The 22500-nt window shown below is 39.9% G+C and overlaps 1 protein-coding gene across 2 annotated transcripts in view; it reads left to right on the forward strand.

Annotated features, from left to right (window-relative positions):
- arhgdig (Rho GDP dissociation inhibitor (GDI) gamma) overlaps positions 1-22100 on the forward strand; it is a 32370-nt gene extending 10270 nt beyond the window's left edge. For both annotated transcript variants that reach the window (XM_035996832.1, XM_031320949.2), the window contains exons 2-6: positions 5893-6066; positions 8664-8747; positions 16432-16508; positions 19724-19787; positions 20008-22100. In XM_035996832.1, coding sequence (XP_035852725.1) covers positions 5898-6066; positions 8664-8747; positions 16432-16508; positions 19724-19787; positions 20008-20207 — 594 coding nt within the window. In that variant the 5' untranslated portion in view covers positions 5893-5897 and the 3' untranslated portion in view covers positions 20208-22100. The remainder of the gene's footprint in view (positions 1-5892; positions 6067-8663; positions 8748-16431; positions 16509-19723; positions 19788-20007) is intronic.
- The last annotated feature ends 400 nt before the right edge of the window (positions 22101-22500 follow it).

A 22500-nucleotide genomic window follows, 5' to 3' on the forward strand; every position in this document is an offset into this window, starting at 1 on the left:
GCACATTCTGTTTACTAATCTGATATCATTTTAAAAGGCTAACTGAGAAAACATTGGAGAACCCTTTTGCAATTGTGTTCTCTTTTGCAGGAACACCCTGATCACATTCACACAGTTACACATTCATTCCTGGAAGCTGCCCAGTATAACCACAGTCTGATCTGCTGACCACTGAGCAGCTCCAGTGGAGTGGTTGAGGTTAAGGGCCTTGCTCAAGGGCACCTCAGTGGTGGTAATGAGGGTGGGACAAGCTCTTTCACTTTCACCCCACCCAGATTTTTGTATCCTGTCGGTCCGGGGATTGGACCGACGACCTCCCGGTCACAAGCTCGCTTCTCTTCCCTTTAGGCCACCACTGCTATAGAGACATTGCACGTGAACTGGATTACTGCATCATACTACAGCATTTAATGCCGTTTTAAAACTGCAAAAACACATTTAGGTCTTAGGTGAAAAGGCCCGTAATCACCATTGACAACTGTAACATTACAAGCAAATCATATTCAGTAGTGAAAGTGTCAGGTCTGCAGTGATACAATGTGCTACAGAATCTACAGTGTCATGAGACATCCTCAGTGTGTTCATATCACCAATAACAGCAGCTGGTATCATTTGTTTGTCATCTCAGCCTTTCATCAACAAGGAAACATGAGGGAAATGAGATTTCAACGATTTGCTGGTTAACATGATGAAGTGTTATGAGTGTCTCCAGTGTTGACGGGGTGTCTGCAGCCTTACATGGAAATCTTGCAGGTGACATATTGATTCTGGTCGTGTTGTGGCAGAAAAGGCCACACACACTGACAGCAGCCTTAGAGATGGAGGCAAACCCTGCTCAAGGCCTGCTGTAATGCTGTGATTTTGATCATTCTTCCTTTACCTACATTGTAGAAGCTGTTATTGGCTTTGCAGAGACCTAAAAGATTCATTTGTTATCTTCCGCTGTGTGTGCATGTGTGTGTTTTAGTGTCCCAGAGGTCTCGTTATAGTATTAGAACAGAGCAATGACAGCGGGCCTCAAAGGACTATAAAAAACAGCAAATCAACGCTTAGGGCACAAACACACACATGGTAGACACACACATAGTGACGAAAAAGTGTTTTCCTGACACAGTGAACAGTTATCTGGGTTAAAGAAAAGAGGAGGCAGACAGGGAGTGATTGTTAAAACAGAGGAAGGCTGCTGAGGAAAAAGAAGAGCAGTTTAACTTTGATTACTTAAAACGTAATAATCTCTGAGATTTTTATTTAAATAAATAAGTCACTATCTATCGCTGAATGAGGTAAAACAATGGTGATTGAGCCTATGGTCCACTGATGAAAGCCCTTGGTGTCACTCGATGGTGTTTTAAGCCCCCAACGTCTCCTTCCAGGCAGCGCGGCGACTGTTGACTTCAAGGCACCTAACCCTAACCTTAACCGTAACTCCAGTCTTTATGCTAAGCTAAGATGAGCTAAGCTAAATTAACTGCGCCCCTTGTGATTTTTTTTCGAATGTCACCACAGACATCAAGGTTTATTGGTGTTTTAAGCCCCCAACGTCTCCTTCCAGGCAGCGCTGCCTGGAAGGCACTAGGATTAGGCAATGGTTATGGTTATGGTTAGGGTTAGGGTTAAGTTTATGGTTAGGGTTAGGGATAGGGTTAAGGATAGGGTTAGGTGCTTTGAAGTCAACGGTCGCATTGCTGCCTTGAAGTCGATTAGGCAATGGTTATGGTTAGGGTTAGGTTTGGGTTAAAACAGGGGCACGGGTACAAGGGGACCACTGCTGTGAATAAAACACTTAAAAACCTCCTTAAAAAGCCGGCTTAAAACACCAATAAACCTTGGTGTCTGTGGTGACATTCGGAAAAAAATCACAAGGGGCGCAGTTAACTTAGCTTAGCTCATCTTAGCTTAGCATAAAGACTGGAAATGGGGGAAACAGCTAGCAGGGGCTTTCTGAAGATGACAAAATCTGCCTTCCAGCTACAATAGGAATCACAATCTGGATACAGATGTTTGTGAAAGGCTCATGTCAACGAGGAACCAACAGAACATAGTGTGTGTGTGTGTGTGTGTGTTTGAGGTCTCGTGTGAGCAGACCCCTTTGAATCCATCTTCCCCTGAAGCAACCTCTCCCCTGCCAAGACAGATTGCGGTGTTGGTTTTTCTTAAACATGTTGGTTTAGCTGTCTATGTCTTGTGCTTGTACATACTGGCTGTGGATCCTCTGTCTTAGTGTAAAAGCTGCAAAACTATATATTCCTTCTGCATATGTGGCTACAGGGTTTTAACTTAGCAGGTGATAGGTAACAGTCTGAGTTATTTGACTATAAGGTTTTGGCACTCAAACTACACCCAAAGGGGCCTACAAAAATGTGTCTTGGCCCTGTTTTATATAGTATGTCTGTTTGTTTCCCAGTAATATCCATCATTAGACACGTCCCGTCTCACTTTTATTTTGTGTAAAATAAAAAAGTGAATTAATAAATTAATGAAAATCCTCACCATCCAAACAACAAAAGTGCTGATTTACACGTGTAGCACATATTTTACAGCAGACGTGTGTAATGATGCAGAAGACTTCAGAAGATTTCAGAAGCTGCTGGGGTAATGAGGCAGTTTTACGGCCATCAAAGAAAATCCACCAGTTAATATCACATCACAGATGGGGGGGCTGAGACAGTTGGAAGACCACACACACACACACACACACACACACACACACACACACACACAAAGTGACGCCAAGGGGTCCAGACCAAGCTTCAGTATTTGATGAGTTGGTGGTGAGAATGTCTTGATCAGAACTGAAGTTGGTTAAATATATTTAGGTATTTATATTTAGGTGCTCCATGCACAAAATGTTACACGTTGGAAATATTGATAATTCAAATCAAATCAAAATCAAAATCAAATCAAGCTTTATTTGTCATTGCATGAATACAGTGTATTAACACAATGAAATTCAAGGTGCCACTCCAGATCAGTGCTTTTAAAAACAAATAAATAATTAATAAAATATGTAACAAACAAACACCCCACATCCCCTACATACTGTTCCAACAGTAGCAATAAAAATTCTTTAGTCAGTCAGATTCTTTGGTACATTCATTGATACAGTCTCATTTTATCTGATAAAAGTCATATGTCCTGGTTTAGACAAAGGAGACACGTTTTTAAGGTTGACATGTTTCTACTACCACATACTACAGCTTTAAAAGAAATCCATTCAGTTGCATCTCTGTGGACCAAACCCTGCCTTTCAAAATAAATGTTAATTGATACGGTTATTGTGACAAGTCAGAAGTCTGGAGATCAAAGAGGAGCTCTCAGATGTCAGAGGAAACTGGTTTTAATCTCAGCTCAGAAACCTGTTTTACGCTGCAGTGCGTGTACAGTGTACATGTGTGCACATGCACGCTCGAGAGGGGGTGAGCTGCAGAGTTTGATATGTAAATACAGACAGCTGGGTGAATCATTTATGAAGTCATGTACCATCCATATATGACATACTATAGAGTGGAAGGGGGAGACTGTTACTTTAGCAATTGTTTTCAGCTCGTTCCATAAATCAACTGAATCCAACACAAAGAGCACCAATGAAGGGCTTAAAACAACAGTTTAATATATAAAATATGCAGATTTAAAAGGTTTCTTTTGTGTGTGTGTGTGTGTGTGTGTGTGTGTGTTAAAACTGATGCACCATGGATCTCTCTTGCTGCATGTAAAAATAAATGCTCCACTGTGTATATTCATATAAAACAGATCAACAAAGGTGATGTCACTGCAAAGGGAGTTAAGAGGGTTGCCATGGTGATGGGTGAAGGCAGCCGTGTTTGGCCCTGACTGGGTGGGGTGCTGCAGACGACAAGAGTGAATGTGTGTGTGTGTGTGTGTGTGTGTGTGTGTGTGTGTGTGCGTGTGTACGTGCGTGCGTGCGTGCGTGCGTGCGTGCGTGCGTGCGGACACTCGTATGGGGTCATTATGTCCGTGTTTAACACATTTGATTTCCCCTAAGGATTACAGAATCCATGACATAGTTGAACTGTGCATTTCTATATCTTTTGGTGGGTATGTTTGTGTGCGTGCATGTGTGTGTGTGTACTCTCTGTGCCATCCAATTACCTCTACATACAGCTCTGAGCTGGTGTACACTGAGCCGTCTCATTATGAACAGTAAAACCAAAACCAGAGGCTATTACACAAGGTTAGTAAAATAGACGTCCACAGCACAGTTTGTGTCTGTCTGTCTTGTTCTCCACATAATCGGAGACTAGAGGTATTGTTAGAATAATTTATATTATCAAATAATAGACAGGACCACTGAAGTTATATCAAAGTTCATTGTTACTTGTGAATACAAGGAGGCAGTTACAGTACTCACAGCATGAGTACAGAAGTGACCTAATGAAAAGCTCTCTACAGACGCTTTTTATAATACCAAGTGGAATGTGATAAAACTCTATAGTCCATAGTTGATGTCGTCAGTTATCTCAGTCAAGGAGTGCCTGTTCTTTCCTCAGCATCACACCGTGCTCCAGACAAGGACAAGACAGTGGCTCCCAGATACCAGATGGCGACAGCAGCAACAGTGTTTTGTCTTGTTATAATGCAAACAGTTTTAATACTAATCAGAGAAAAAGTATGTATCATCATTTTTCTAACAGGTATGCACTGTGCATTTGTGTCAGAGACCATGTAACATTTTATAAATTATCACAGCGTGTGTTGTAATTTGATTTGAGAACACTCAATAGGTAATTTATCAGTTTATTCCATAACCTCCAACAGGACTGTTGAAAAAAGGACCATGTGTGAGTGCTGTCTTGTTTTCGCCCTTGAATTTTTGGACCACAGAGTTTTCAAGCAGAAAGACTAACTAAGTTACAAAGAATCTTGAGTTTGTTCGTTATTCAGAAAATTGAGCAAAATTAACATCATGTCTGCTTTTATTGTGGTCAAAGATACATTATTGCTAATATTAAGCATGTAATACAGTCAGGACGTGCCCACTCTGATGTACACTGAAAGTTGATGTCAATGTAGCATGAATAAATCTGGTATATCACAATAAAAATGAAGTTTTTATCTACATGCTAATCCGCCAGGCCGGAGGCTAGGATGAGAGGGCCTCCCTCATCATTTGTAGACATTCAAGATGCGGACTGACATTGACACAACTTGGGGGGGAAACTTCCCAATAAATCAGAAACACATCCTCTTAATGATGTGGCAGGTAAGCCACACCCACCCAGCCTGGCGGCCAATAGGAACCAATAGCTAGATTCTGCCATGACACTATACTATGACATCACAGCATTCTATGGCATATCAAAAAATCTGAGAAACTAACGACCAATCAGCTGTGAGTTCATGATGACATCATGAAACATCCCTAGAGGAGTTTATAAATAGAACCCATGTTGAGTCTTTAAGTTCAGTCGGAGCTTCTGCTCCAGGCTGCTGGAGGACAGCGGCTTCAGCAGAGATCGGGCACTGCGGAAGCAGTTGGTCTTTGGAGGCCTCCCACTCTGAAGCTGCTGACCTCCAGTCAGCCAGAACAGGGGGTCTGAACGGCTCTCCTCTGAGCTACAGAGCTACCAGCATTGTGGGTAGGGATCAGGGAGCAAGGTTAGTGGTTTAGAAGTGGGTGGGTTAAACAACTAAATCAAATAATCAAATACACACAGATCATCCTAGATTTACCCCACCAGGTCGTGGTTGATGTAAAAACGAGGAGTCCAAAACAATGTCTGAACTCTGTGGCTGAACTATAACATTACTCCAAAGACTCCAACAGACCAACTGAGTTCATCTGTTTGGATCTAATGGTCCAGAAAACATACCTGCAATCACTGCAACTTATAACAGTATCCCTTTAATGGTATTCTCTTTTCTTTCTGAAAGGTCTAATGGCTGACAAACAGGATTGGCCTATTGAGGAGGAAGAGGATGACAGAAACCTAAACTACATTGCTCCGGTCCAGAAGACTTTGGAGGAGATTCGGCAACTGGACAAAGATGACGAGAGTCTCGTCAAGTACAAGCAGACCCTGCTGGGGAGGGAAACACTGCCGTCAGGTGTGTGTTTGTGTGTGTGTGTGTGTGTGTGTGTGTGTGTGTGTGTGTGTGTGTGTGTGTGTGTGTGTGTGTGTGTGTGTGTGTGTGTGTGCGCATGTGCATGTGTGCGTGTGTGTTTAATGTTTACCTGAGGTGATAGAAGAGCTGGTAATTCATATGGAAGGAAATCTGTTTCATCGGATCTTGAAATTAGAAAGCTATTGAATTTCTAGCACTGAATATTTATGCATTGAAATTATGTATCTGAATGTTTTGCCTCTAAATTTTACTAAACTAACTTTCACCTTTATTTTTCTAAGTTCATAAATTCAAATTCAGATGCAAAATACAATTCAACTTATATATTTCCAACTTCCTCAAATTCAACAGGCCAAATTCAGCTGCAAAATGTAATGTTTAAAATTCAGTGTTAACATCCTGGAACCCAAGGAAAAGCAATCGATTCTAGAATCTAGATCGGTAGTTTGCCATAGTAGCTGCAGCCAACAACTATTTGGTCTGCTATTTCATCACTTAATTCACATTTGAGACTTTTTTATGCGAGAAATCAACTGTGTCGAGTTTGAATATGGGCAGTTTTATTAAAATTGATGGCCAATTGCACATTTGCTCCGATGTTGTTGAGAAGCTCCAGTCTGACGTGACAGCTGGCTGGTGGCGGCCGGGATCGCTCGCTCGCAGGCCGATCAATGATGCTCACAGACCCCGCTGTCAGCTGGAAGTCTCTCAATAGACTCATGGACAAGTTTATTTCCTCCATCGTTTGTTTAAATAACAAAACACAATATTCAAACTCTGCACAGTTGATTTCTCGCATAAAAAAAATCTCAGAAGTGAATTTAATGGTGAAATAGCAGATGAAAATTGTAAAAGGTTTCCAGTTGTTGGCAAACTCCCGATCTAGATCCTAGAATCGATTGCTTTTCCTTGGCTTCCCGGATGTTAACACTGAATTTTAAACATTACATTTTGCAGCTGAATTTGGCCTGTTGAATTTGAGCAAGTTGAAAATATGTTAGTTGAATTTTAAACATTGTATTTTGCATCTGAATTTGTTATATTGAATTTTTTTATGTCGAATTTTTTATTCTGAATTTATGAACTTAGAAAAATACAGGTGAAAATTAGTTGTTGAAATAAGAAGAGTAAAATTCAGAGGCAACACATTCTGATACATAATTCCAATGCGTAAATATTTAGTGCTAGAAATTCAATGGCTTTTAATTTCAAAATCCGATGAAACAGATTTACTTCCATAGATTCACCCTAGTACCCTGTGTTACTGCAGCTTTAATAATACCATTCACTCAATATAACGACTTGGTGCATAGTTCCTCGCAGTCATCAACTTCTGATCAAACACACCCACACACACACACACACACACACACACACACACACACACACACACACACACACACACACACACACACACTGGAACAGATCTGCTTGCCTCAGCATCTCTAATCCAGTAGCTGGGCCATGACAGCTAGCTCTGACTCCCCCACCGCTGTAACTCAACACCACCTAATCTACATCTTACTACCATTGAATACTTTGGGAAAGGCTGTAATGAGAGAAAGGAAAAGCAGAGAGAAGTGGAGAGGGGGGACTTTATTGTCCAGCAGATGCCCCTTATCTTTTTATCTGTCCATGTTGAATCCTGATGAATACTCGTATTGGGCCGTTACTTTTACAATGTCTGAAATGTTTATGGACTTTGATAATTCTAACATGTACAATTTCAATAGTATCATGGGCTTTTAATACTTTTTAGCAATTTTAGCAGCGTGGCGCTAAAATGGCATTTTAATTCTTTTTCTGCAGACATTCAAAGTTCCCAGAGGATGAATCCTACTGCAATAACTTTGATGATCCCCTGAGTTTTCCTGTAGCACCACCATGCAATTACAATTTGTGGTTTTGTGTGAAAATGTCAGTTTGCCCAATAGCCTACTTTGATTTATGACCAAATATCCACAAAACTAATGACATTTCCAACAGTTTCAGCTGCATTTAGCATTTAGTGCTAATTAGCAAATATTAGCATGCTAACAGATAATAACAGTGTTATTTTTAACTCAATGAACTACTAAGTACAAAGCTGCTAGCATGGCTGTAGACTCTTGCTTTGTCTCCCAGATCTCTTAAATCACTATCACCGTTTCTGAAAGTTTTGCAAGACTGTTAACTGAAGAAATAGTTTCAGCACGTAACCTCACATAAAAACACAACTTGTCATTTACATTTCAACAATATACCTGTATAATGTGTTATATAACACATTCAGCATGCACCCTGTAATCCTCGCCGATCGACAGCCTTTTGGTAAACATGTGTTTACTTATATATTAGTTGGTTTATTACTTGATTCATTGGACAAACAATATTTTCGCAGGCGGATATCCGATAAAATTTAGGTCCGTCCGAATATTTTTTCCCCCATACAAATGTTCCGCAGGGGTGTGTTCATAAGCATTCATAAGAACCCAAACAAATCGCTTTTTTTTTTTTTATAAATTTCAAGCAAATTAATTAAAGAGAGAATGAAAATAAACTGAATAAATCTATGTAACCAGACTGTTTTTCCTCACCAGACCCCACGGCCTGTAATGTCCAGGTGACCAGACTGACCCTGCTGTGTAATGAGGCTCCTGAACCAATAACCATGGACCTGACAGGTACGCAATGCTTTCCTTTCATCACTCTTCTGCCTATTCTACGTTATCCAGCATCGTTTTTCTCCCTAAACCCTGCTTGTGGATGTGGTATGGTGCTGCTGCTGCTGCTGCTATACCCTCGCACCCAATATAGTGACCTCATATGCCCTGGAGCAAGGCATCTCACCCCACATGCTGCCTTTTATGTGCAGAAAGACTGCAGTGGGTGTGTCGATGGACGAGAGAGGAGAGACAGCTAAATGTTTGCTTAGTTGGCAGTATTGATATCTTCCCCTGGGTGCAGGCGAAAGCGACATTCAGGGAAGGGGAGTGAGGTGGGTTTAAGTTTGTGTGTGTGTGTGTGTGTGTGTGTGTGTCTGTGTGTCTGCGGTGCATGGTAATCAGGTGGCTGCAAAGAGATTATGTCAGTCCCTACAGCAAGGATGTGTGTGTGTGTGTGTGTGTGTGTGTGTGTGTGTGTGTGTGTGTGTGTGTGTGTGTGTGTGTGTGTGTGTGCGTGCGTGTGTGCGTGTGTGTGTGCGTGCGTGTGTGCGTGCGTGCGTGTACGCTTCTTCATGATTTCACTGCATGCATGGTCAGATTTTTTCTTATCTGAGGGTTTCCCTGCCTATCACATACACAATTGTACACACATGCACATTCACCCACAAAAAGACACAGATCAGAATCACAGACTGCTAATAGGAAAGGTCACCTGGTTGCTAGGCGATACTGACTTCATACTATGCAGTTCCCTTCATCTAGCAGCCTTGAATGTGCATTTTTCACTGTGTAATGGAAGGTCTGCTGAATGGCACGAAATGGAAAGAGTAGGCTGTTCCTCCACACCAGGCAGACCTAATGCGTCTGAGATCTGATCTCAATAGATGATGGAGGAAGTGAAAGGTGGATAGAAAATCAATTTAGTAATCTCAGCTTGGACTTTGGGATTACAAATTATTAACAGAAAGACTGAAAAACAAAGGGTGTGGAGTTTAAAGGGGCACTGCACTGATTATACACATGAAGTTCAGTTTACTTACCGCGAGGAGTACTAATCAGCCTATGAAATCAGTTGTTGTTTGTTTTCTGTGGTTCTGGAGGACCTTTGCCAAGTTTGAAAAGATAACCCTGATGATGTCATTGTGATGTCATAACTGTATAGGCTGGGGCTTGAGACTTAGGATGCCGTGCTTTTGGAGCTTGACCCATACTAGGGACTAAAAGTCAGGATATCTTGGCCTCTGCTGGACCAAACCTGACCCTTCTGCTTTTTTGAGACGGTCCTCCCCCGAAAAAAAAACAACCCCATAGGTAATTTGTACAAGCAGCAATTACGTCTCATATTTACGTTTATTGTTAGGTGGCACCATCTAGTGGCTGCAGTAATAATGACGGGAGCAAAGCCGAAGGCTAATTCTGTGTTGAGGGTCATTTTTAGGAGACAGCTAGAAATGTCAATGTAAATATACTCATGGCGTATGAACATTCATTAAAATCTTGCCAGTCTTGCACAATTAATCTGGGGCTCGTTTCACCAAATTTGCAGCATTATATTAATTCATTTTGTGTTAATTCTGATAAAAGTGGTACAAATCAAATTAAAGAGCACTTGCGCATGAGCTTGTGAGAGCCCTGTAGGGCTCTGCTCTTTGTCCTAACAGGCAGACAAAAAGCCTTGAGTCCAATACAGGAAATGCTCTTTGACAGCTTTTTAGAAAGACTTGATTGCACTGTATCTAAAGCACTGTATATGTTTTTTATCAAGTGCACCTTGAAAGTCTTGTGTCCATTCAATTGCTGAACAAACTGAAGTCGTTCTCATATTTACCCTGGAAGCTTTTCAAATAAAGTTTAGTTTTAATTTGGTTGTATGTGTGTGTTTGTGTTATAAAGCTAAAGAGAAAAAGAGAAATTGCTGTGTGAGAGAAAACCATCTTTCATCATTAATCTATAGAGTAAGCAGCAAGGTAATAATCGGTCCTGCTGGTTTATCATGTTGCAGTTAGATAGCCGAGCCGGCACCAGGCTGGATGTGAAATGGACTTTCCATCGGTGGCTGAATGCATTAGAGACCTCATTACACACTATACAGTAGGCTGTGTGTGTGTGTGTGTGTGTGTGTGTGTGTGTGTGTGTGTGTGTGTGTGTGTGTGTGTGTGTGTGTGTGTGTGTGTGTGTGTGTGTGTTTATGTTAGAGAGAGAGAAGGAGGGGTGGCAAAACAGGGGGAGATACATTGCTCTACACTTTGAAAGTGTACGTGTAGAGGAAATAAGAGATACTTGCTCTACTACTACTTACCGCTTGACTGGTTGTCCCATTAGAGACCGTTCATTTCTGCAAGGTTGTTAGGTCCGTGTCAACTGCTCAGTTTATAAGTGGGGTTGGGTATCGGTTGGGTTTTATCCGATACCGGTGCCTACTCTGTATTTTTTAAACGGTTCCGGTGCTTAAACGGTTCTCGAACTGGTACTTAAAAAAACCGAAATGAATGGCAACGGTGTTTGCTAGCCTACTTGATATGCAAGATTTGCGGTTGCCATTAAATTACTAGATTTACCCGTAGAGGAACGGCTGCTGTCATCATCATCATCATCATCATCATCATCATCATCATCATCATCATCATCATCATCTGTGATGTCCACCACCACACTGGCAGGGCTGGGACTCTCTTCAATTTGTCCGGTGAGGCCGACACTGGCTGCTGCTGTTGAAGTGCTTGGCCTCGCGTCACGTAGGTTATCAAACACGGTGCATTGTTCGGCTTTTAAATAAATTCCACGTGTCGCCAGATGTTTCATCAAATTCAACGTGTTACCTCCCTTGCATGACATTGGTTTAAGGCATCTGTTGCATGTCGCAGAGTCTGCATCCTTAGACGTGAAATGCAGCCAAACCTTGGAGCGTTTTGCCTTCGCCATCTTCATTGATCCTCTCACTATCAGTTCTGATCAACAAGTGTGCTGAGTAGCGGCACTGACGTCACGCAAGTTGACGCCGGAACACCAGGGGGCAGTTAAAAAAAAGTCAGGCACCGAAATTTTCGTTCTTATTTGGTCTTGTTACTACTGTTGCCCTATTGGCACCTCGTTTCGGTACCCAGCCCTATTTATAAGCGTTCCCTCGTGCACTCAGAAGGTGTAAAGTAATCCAACATCTGAGTCTTAGACAACAACAGGACTTTGCTTTGTGGGCCAATTACACTTTATATAATGTATGTTCACTGAAGCATTTACACATATTTTTACTTAATTAGGTAACAGTAAAACAGTTCAATTCAAGATTCAAGATCTTGAATAACTGATTGTGTAGTTTTGTTGTATAATGCTATACTGTAAGAATCTATCCCAAAATCTTAGCTAAAATATTTGATTCTGGTTAATAATACTTGTTTTAGTTTTGTTTTGTCCATCATTGCTGAGAAACGAAGTGACATGGTTAAAAAGACCAACTTTAGAAACACAAGCAACCTATTGTAAATCCATCACAGACCGACTTAGTTCAACACTGACCTACTGTATTGCACCATAGACAGTTAAAGAAGTGGACAAAGTGACGCCGTTATTTTCTACGGAGACCAGTGAAGTCAATTAGAAGCACTTTTCCGGTGATGGCTGAGTGTACTGCGCAGCCTCAAACTGAGAGAGACAACGTAGATGTGACGTGAGCAACCTGTCTGAAAGTTGGAAGTCTTCTGGTAGCTGTGCCAAGAGAAATCTCAATCATTCCCAATCTTGCAGAGACGGAGAGCATATGTAAGCAGATAACATGGACACAGGCTAAATATTGCTAACTAAAATGCTAGTTAAAATTTGTAATTAAACTTAAACAGCTAATGTAAATCAAAACTGCCTGCGAGCTTCTCCTGTACTGTACGGTAATTCCTCTGCTATGCGACAGTAAGTCGCGTGGTTATGACACAATCGTTAGCCTATTTTTATAAAAACGTCTGCTACGGAGCCATAATGTGAGATACAAGGTAATGGAACCTTTTATACATTGTCATGTTTCTTTAGAAATAAACAATGGACAAATAAAGTCTTTAAATGCTTCAGATGTAAAGTAATTCGCTGTCAAAGTGGCGCCAAAATGAATGGCAGTCAATGGGATGCTAACGGCGGGTGATGGCTTGATAGCAACAAAATGGCTCCATAGGAGCTACGCTTTGTGGACGCTCGCTTACTCCCTTGTACTGTCCCTACTGTACTGTTTTCCTGTGTATTGAGGTCTTTTTACTGCCATTATAAGAGATCACTCACTTCCTGTTTTAGATCATTTTTCTAAACCTTTGGCTTGTTTGCAACGTGTCTGACCGCTCATATTTTTCTGAATTCATCACTTTAATCTTTCCTTTACATATCATCGCTACCTTTTTATCAGCACAGCTACTACATTGTTAGATAGATTCAATACTAGACAACTTCATTCGTGTACTCAATAACTTACAGTTTCTTTGTCATTTCAGTTGTTGCTTGTGCTTAGATCAATTGCCTGAACATTGATGTATTGAAACATGAAAAACACTTTTTTCAGGCTAAGCTGGCAGCACAAAAACTACTTTTAATGTGTCTCTGTGTCTTGGTGGATACAGCAATATGACTGCCAGCTGTACGGATTCATTGCCCAATGGGGCCACCCATGCAAAAAAACATAAGCACAATACTGTGACCTAGTTTGGCTTCAGGTGTACATTAAATGTCAAATAAATGTAAACATTTTACTGCAAAATGTGAAGAAAACTATTATTTCTATGTGAAGTAATTTCCCTGCAAAAGTACTATGAGTCCAGTGCTCCGAGTCGATTTTTTTAAAATTCTATGTCTCGTTGATAACACAATACACAACCATATGTCCATGCTATATAACACAACACTTTGATACAGTTACATACTGTACTACAAGTCTGTCGCCCGGCCGCGCTACACAAAGCAATATCCTTGACAATGACTTTTCAGTGCTTTGGTGTAAAGCACCGAATGTAAGCACTTGCTTTGTTAAACTTTCATGTTCCTAAGGTTCTGGGTTGTTTTGCTGAGCATGCATGCTGCCTCACATTTACTCAGTCACTCTTTATGTTGGCCACTAATCTTTACCCCACACTGATTGTGTGCTGTGGGTCCAGTATTATTTGTCAGTGATTTGTGATCAATTCAAGGGTATTTTATTTGTAAAAATTCATATATTAATGGGAAGAAAGTTTGTGAATAGAAAACGGCAATACAAGTTAAAATACTAATTATTAGAATGGTCCTCATAGTGTTAATAATTATATGTTTAATAATACTGGATTATTACCAATGATGCAGCATGCTAACATGTTAAACTAAAATGGTAAACATTATACCTGCTGTCATTGCGTGTTAGCATGCAGACATTAACATTTAGCTCAAAGCACAGCTGGGCTGAGTACAGCCTCACAGAGCTAAACTTGTTGTTTTGCTGTCGCCGGTCAATGTGGATCTAGTATTACAGTAACTACTTTATATATTGTTGGGTAGTTTAATCTATAAGAATGCATACTTCTTTATAGGAGGATCATGTATTTTGGATTAATATTTCATTCTGAAGCAGCAACTACAAAACATGATTTCTTTATGTAACAACAATATGTAATTTTTTGGCATATAACAATTGTTAAAGATGTCCCAAAGTGTGGCCATTTTTCATTAAATGTATTCCCTAATATTTGGAGATTTTCTGGCATCCCTCCAGTGAGCTACAGCTGTGTGTTAAGTGTGTGGATTTGCCTGTGCATGTGCATCCATGCGTGGTGTGTGTGTGTGTGTGTGTGTGTGTGTGTGTGTGTGTGTGTGTGTGTGTGTGTGTGTGCGTGTGCGTGTGCGTGTGTGTGGAGAACAGGTAGACAGCTCTCCACACTGACCTATTTTCTCAGTCAGACGCTCCCGGGGGAGGCCAGCATCTTTTCTCTTTTCTTTTTCTCCTAAGACGAGAGGAAGGAGAGGAGAAAGGAGAGGATATTTACATACCATACCATACAGTTTATAGAGGGAGATAGACTGAATGGAACGAGACAGAGATGGAGCAGTGAAAAATCTCCCAAATGTCAGCCACTGAAGAACAGCTTTATTGCTCGATGACATATGTAGATTCGATCTAATGGAGAGTTTTAAGTGTTTCTTGTGGTGGTATAAAGCTCCTCAACCACAGGAGGACATGTAGATTCTTAATTAAAGTAAAGGCATGACTGTCAACATAAGCAGAGTTTGGGAGGCTACTACTCATCATTAAGAGCAATATGTCGATTCTTGGAGGCTTTTTACTTACAGTAATGTGCCTAACTGTGCCACAAGTGCATATATATTTAATATGGGTGACACCAGTGGGAATCAAACCCTGTACAGTGCACTTCTGAGGGAGCAATGTGTGTGTGTGTGTGTGTGTGTGTGTGTGTGTGTGTGTGTGTGTGTGTGTGTGTTATCTGTAGGTCACTTCCTTTCTTTGCCTGACTGTCTTCTGCCTCTTTTCCTCAACACGTCACTGCTGTCTGTTCTTTATTCACCTCATTCCTTTATCTCTCCTTCCTCTCCTCTCCCCCTTCCTTTGTTTCTCCCTGTCAATTAGGAGGCACTCAGGACTGATGGTTGGGCTTAAATTGAGATATAAAGTGATTAGGCAGTGGATGCATTTCTGAGTGCTATGTGCTTTTACAATAGGAACCCATTCAACCCAACAGCACGACAAATACAGTTTGTACAAAGAAACCATTCTGGTTTTAGTAACTCTAAATAACCAACATGTCAGAGTTGTACTGGGGTTATGAATACAGAAGGTATCATACGCTTAAGTATGACTTTAATGCCTCTTATTTAGCTGAAAACAATGAGAAGAAAATGCTCAAAATCCCCTGAACTAAGTGTATATTTGAATGATGTAGTCATGCAGTGAGACAAATGTATCACATTTGTACATCACAAAGCAAATATCATAGTGCATACTTCCAGCTGCTATGATATTAAACAGAACTAAAAATTACTATTGGCTTCCAAGAATGACAAACTTTCATGCTATATTCTGTATTTTAAGTAAACTTAATTGAATTAACTATGAAACTTTTTATTCCTCTTTTTTCTAATCTGTTCTGTTTGCTATTTAATCTAGTTAATATCTTAATTGAAGCTCAGTATGCCACATTTTATCTATGTGCTTGGAAATTCAATAACCTACAGAAACCCCTAAGAGCTCACTACCCTAACCCTAACTACTAAAGGGTCCCAAGATATGTATTCCATCAGTCTAACCTTGGTTAATTAGGTACAATACAATAAATAGAGACATTTGGCAAGTAAAAATAACAGTACAAATTAACAGATTTCAGAGTGGATAAACTAGTTTAGAAGAACCCAGCCGTTTAGGGTATTCAAGCTTCAACATATTTTAGTAGTAACTGCTGTCTTAAGCTCTTTTTGAAAGCAGACACACACAAAGACGTTTTTATAGTATAATCAATTTCATTCCATACCCGTGGAGCATTGCAAACCACACTAAAGCTCATACATTTAGATAGTCATTTTTCAAATACATTTTTAGGGGTGATGATGAGCAATTTCTCCAGATGGTTATCCTAATACAATTCTGCTTGAGTTACTGTATGTGTAAATCAGCAGCAGTGTGATCATGTAGTGAGTCATGTTGAGTGTCACGTTGACCATGGGTGATGTTTTATTGTTGTTGTTTATGCAGATGATCTGGGGGCTCTGAAGGAGAAGACCTTCTCTCTAAAGGAAGGAGTGACGTACAGACTAAAGATTCACTTCAAGGTAAAAATGGATAGATGCATTCACAGAGGTATATTAAGGATGGAGAGATCACCTTCATCATTACAGCATGGATGGATTACTGTGTGTATGGTATGCATTTACTGTAAGTGATAAAGAGATAGAAGGAGAGAAAGCCACTATGTACTATACGATCAAACAATATCAAACAAGACCATTATCATATTTAATGAGTCTTTCATTTTATAATGCCAGTAAGGATAAATGCTACAATTGCAACTTGTCAAGTCTGACTATTGATTATGTTTTAGATTTCTAAAATTAGAAAGTCACTACTTTTAAATGTCTTTGCTAGTATTGTTAGCCATGCTAGCGGATATGGGTGACAGTGTCAGTTGGTCGGTCCACCACTTTGCTCCCGACTGAGATATCTCAACAATAACTGGATGGATTGAGATAATATGTTATACTGACATTCATAGTCCCCAGAGGATGAAGCCTACTTTAGGGATCCCCTGACTGGTTCTCCAGTGCCACCAGCAGGTTGACATGTTTGGCTTTTACTGAAATATCTCAAGAAGTATTAGATGGATTTCCATTTTAAGGTATAATATGGGTTAGCCTAAAAAAACAATGTATAGACTAATACAAAAAATATTCCCTCTCAATCATCACTTATGACCCACTAGAAGTCAGTGGTGGTGTCTGTATCTGCAGAGACCCGGCCTAATTTCTCTTCTATCTTGCATAACCTTGTTTTGGTCTTTCTCTTGCTTCAACTTTTCAGTTCTCTTATTGTTCTCTCCTTCCCTCCTCCCCACTTAGCACTCCTGTAAACACACAGCAGCTATTTCCCAGGCAGCATGTTCACTATAAGTAAATACAGAGGGCGATGAAATATGCAGAGTACATGAGAGACAGAGTGTACCCAGAGGCTAGACGGGATGTTCATGGAAGGATTATTAAGGATTATTAAATAGTTCTACATTTACCCAGTTAGCCATAGGAATAAAAAAAAAAAAAAAAAATGCACCAACAAGCAACAATGTCAACCCAGGAACTACTCAACCCAGGAACTACACTCACATCAGCAATAGTTGTTATCAGTTTTTCATTGTATCTCTAAAATTCAGTGGAGCTGTTGGAAAACACTCAGGGACAAGCTGAATACCAGGTCATATCTTTCCTGAGAGAGATTCAGACTGTGGGAAGTATTCCTGTACTGATAGGACACTAAGATCTTGATCAATACTTCTAAAACAAAAGAGGATTTGATCAAAAATAAGAAAAGATGAGAATATTATTTGGCATAAATAGAAATGTAGATACCGTGGGCTAGTTGCACATACAATGAATACACTGATTTCTGATATGAAGAAACGGTATGACTATAGAAATAAAAGAGTGACTACAGTATATCTGCTCTGCTGTGAGGACACCTGCTGGACAAATGGCTTCACTACCGTCTTTTAATGCAGCCTCACCCAGAACACAAATGCTCGTTAGTCTGTGTGTGTGTGTGTGTGTGTGTGTGCATCTTGCCAGACATGTTTTTTTTTGTCAATAAAGGTGTCTTTAAATATGTCAGGGTTTTTATTGAAAAACAGAAATTTAAAAACATGCAGTGAGTTTCACTCTAAAAGGTAATTTTGGTCTGGATAGATTGTTGCCTACATTTACAACAAAATGTATATTATTTATATTTGCATGAAGTTATTAAACTGACAGACTACTACTACAATTTAGTTTACTCATCACAAGGAGTACAGCTAGTTGTATAATGTCCTCTGTGGCTCTGAAGGGACCTCTCTGATGATGTCATAGTGATGACATCAGGGTTATCCCAGTTTGGGTTTGAGATTAAAGTATTTAGCAGGAAGCCGGCTTTACAAACTGAAGACGGAGGTTTGAAAGAAGTAGGCATTGAGAAGGCAGGAGCGATGGATTAAAAGAAACTGATGAGTTGCATTATGGGAAATGTAGTATCCACTGTTTTTGCAAGGGACTAAACGTCATAGAGGAATTGTTTTACTTTTTTACTATTAGTATTTAGTTCACATCAATATTTAAGTATAATCTGGACCAGTAAGAACCTTTTAATTTTATTAAATCATTTCTTAATTTCCACTGTCTTAAAGGTCACTTTATTAGGTTTTTTAACATTAATATTAATTCCCCTAGCCTGCCTACGGTCCCCCAGTGGCTAGAAATGGTGATAGGTGTAAACCGAGCCCTGGGTATCCTGCTCTGCCTTTGAGAAAATGAAAGCTCAGATGGGCTGATCTGGAATCTTCCCTTTATGACGTCACGCTTTGCCCGCCTAGAGAATTCTGTCCGCCCATGAGAAAGAGAGAGACATCATGGCTTGCAAACAAGCGAAGCATGGCAGTTGGTCAAGACCACACCCCCACCCTCCACCTTGCCCAGCCCTCTCTCCTCCTCAATAGCATTTAAAGCTACAGACACAGAAATGGCACATCCTAAGGAAAGCTCATTGTGGGACTGGCTCTAGTGGCTGTAATTCTGCACCAAGGCTGAATTTCAGGAAAGAGACTTCAGATACAGTATTAGGGGACCACTAAGGTCTATATAAAAGAGACTTCAGATACAGTATTAGGGGACCACTAAGGTCTATATAAAAGAGACTTCAGATACAGTATTAGAGGACCACTAAGGCCTATATAAAAGAGACTTCAGATACAGTATTAGGGGACCACTAAGGTCTATATAAAAGAGACTTCAGATACAGTATTAGAGGACCACTAAGGTCTATATAAAAGAGACTTCAGATACAGTATTAGAGGACCACTAAGGTCTATATAAAAGAGACTTCAGATACAGTATTAGGGGACCACTAAGGTCTATATAAAAGAGACTTCAGATACAGTATTAGGGGACCACTAAGACCTATATAAAAGAGACTTCAGATACAGTATTAGGGGACCACTAAGGCCTATATAAAAGCATCCAAAAAGCAGCATGTCATAGGACCTTTAAGTTGAATGATGTGTGATATGTGCTTCTATGTTTTTTCCCCATATGTGTGTATGAGGACTTTACTGCGAACAAAATCTACCTCTGGGTATAAATAAAGTAACATGAACTTGAACTTGAATAATGAACCACATAACGGGCCGATACATTCATGTTGTGTCACTCTAGGTTTATGCTAACTTTGGGGTGCCAGTTTTCACAGTAACTGACAGAAAGGTCTGTGACAAGATTTGGAGATTTGATGAAACTGTGTGTGTCTGCAGGTGAACAGAGAAATTGTTGCTGGCTTGCGGTACCATCAAGTGACCTCCAGAAAAGGAATAAAAGGTAAGAATTGAACAAATTCTGGTCTGGAGGGCTCACTTTCTTTAAACTCTACACCCCCAGATTTGTTTGTAATAGTTTGTTCACTTGAGGCAATTTTTTAGACTTCACACAGCTCTCTTTGGAGCCGCAAACGGCTTTATAGAACTTATTATTATTATTTTTTTTTTTTTTACATTAGTTTGTAGTATTCCCCAAGTGTCTATTGTGTATCTTCCTGTAGTGAACAAGGCGACGTACATGGTGGGAAGTTACGGCCCAAAGGAAGAGGAGCACGAGTTTATTTGCCCGACTGATGAGACACCCAAAGGCCTGATGTCACGTGGCTACTATCAGGTCAAATCCTGCTTCATCGACGACGACAAGAACGCCTACTTGGAATGGGAGTGGAACTTCAACATCACTAAGGACTGGAAGGAATAGATAAAGAGAGAGAGTGAGAGAGATGATGCTACTCTTCCCTTCTTTCACTCCTATTCTTCACCTCCCTCTTTTTTTCCCCCTTTCACCATCCTCGATCTCGTCCTGTGAGAGCAGCCTTGCAATGGCCTGAGACGGGAGGCTCTACTTCTCCTTCCCTTCATCCCTATATTCTCCTCTTCTACCTTTTCGTCCTTGTCTGGTAAATGCAGGTGTCTGGTTTGGGATTTTATGAGAAAGAATCCCCTCTGCCTTCTATCCCTGCATTTATATTCTTCTTCCAGATTCTTCTACATCTATATCCCATCCACCCAGAGTAGTCCAGATGACGAAGCTTTTGGGATGACAAGTCTCCTTTTCCTTTTAGCTACATGCCTACCCTGCCTCCATAAAGCAGCAGTGGCGCCTCTACAAAAGCAGGTGATTAAGGGAAGTCAGTTTATGGCACAAAGGGCAATACTTGCCTGAGAATCATCATGTTTTTTAAGTTTTCTTCTATTAAAGTAATCCAGTTATAGTTGTCCAATCCATGGGTACACTGCAAACAGGAACCGCTAACAGCTAATTCGGCATATTTTAAACAATGCCATAGGCTAAAAAAATGAGGCTCAAGTTGTAGTCCACCACATAACTCACTGAATCAGTTGCAACAATATACTTCCTGTTTACATCCCCCAAGACATTATGAGAGCATGATTATCCCCCAAATAGAGGTATGAATAATACATACAAATAATAATAATAATAGGATTGACAAAATCCAGTTGTCTCTGTTTTGTCCGTCTTAGAATAAATTAGGAAAAGATAAGAAGATGCAGTTGAAGATGCATTGATATTTCATCTGCTTTCTCATTTTTCTGTTGCGTCTTTCTCCACATTTTTCGGGAGTTAGAAATGTAACTGTAGGTGTCAGTTAGCTCATGTATTTTCTTTATGTATTTCTTTAGTCAAAGCATATATTTTTTATCATATGTCAAAGGGTATTGAGTAATAGCATACATCATTCAACATCAATTCTACAGGAAGTAAAGGAATGTTTTAGAATCCTATAAAAAGATTACCCTCTAATTCTCCAAATATTGTCTTTTCAAATCATTAATAAACTGGGATGAACAGATGGATCACCTCTTCTCACAAAGTGCACAACATGCATCTTTAACTTGTGTTTTGTCAAACTTAGACATGGTGTATTTTAACATTGCAGTTTGCTTTCAAAGCGTCAGTTTTCTCGAGTCTTTGTAGAGCGTTTTGAAAGAGCAGACCAATTATTGACTGTAACTGAACTGTGCATATTTTAGGAAGAGATGCATGTACTATTCATTCAGTAAAAATGAACAAAATTTGCCCTTTCAAAACCTCTCTCATATACTAAGGACACAAGATGTGAATAAAATTCTGCTTTGAATAATAATAAAACATTTGAAGATGGTAGCTGAAAGATGGAGTACAGTCTGAGAAGTATATAAAGGGATGAATTAATTCCCCTTAAAAAATAAGAAATATTATTGTGTTAAGTATTTGGATATGATATTGTCATCGTTGCTGAACATATTGAAGATTGAAATACCATTTGAAATCGTTGTGATCTAAGACTAACTGTAAATGTTGGCTTGTTGGGTGTTGCATGGTTTAGCAAGTTTCTCTCTTCCTTTTTTACGACTTTATTGTAAAATTTAATGTGATAAAAAAAGAGATACTGACGCAATATCCAGATGTCAATGGTTGCCATATACTGCAGATACAGTATTTACAGGGATATTTTTAAAGGCACAGACATCTAAAAACATTTGTCTGTGTTTAATTCTCCAGTCTGTAACGAACAAGTGCTGCATCCTCAAATATTGGTGTCAAATCTAGTATCCTGTATCTTTTAATAAAGGCAATTCAAGCAACCAATAATATGTCTTTTTTTTTAAATATTAGTCCTGCATGCACATAAAGCAATAGTAGCGCATATTCACTTTCTTGAGAGAGAGAGAGAGAGAGAGCATCGATACCACTCTCATGTTTGTAAGTTGAATATAGCTATGTTAGCTTAGTTAGCATAGTTAGGCTACTTAGTTAGCATAAAGGAAAGAGGGGGAAACAGCTAGTCTGGCTCTCTCTGAAGGAAACAAAATCCACCTACCAGCATCTCTAGTTTTGGTCTTGTCTCAGTCTCGATACACTCTGGTCTTGGTAATGACTTGGTCTTGGTTTAGGGGGTCTTGACTACAACACTGGCTCCCAGTCAAGAATTAGTCTGGTAGCTGGCACATAACCCCTCATAAAATGTTGAACTGTTGTTTATACACTT

Source organism: Sander lucioperca, chromosome 21, assembly GCF_008315115.2.
Source record: "Sander lucioperca isolate FBNREF2018 chromosome 21, SLUC_FBN_1.2, whole genome shotgun sequence".
NCBI classification, from domain to species: domain Eukaryota; kingdom Metazoa; phylum Chordata; class Actinopteri; order Perciformes; family Percidae; genus Sander; species Sander lucioperca.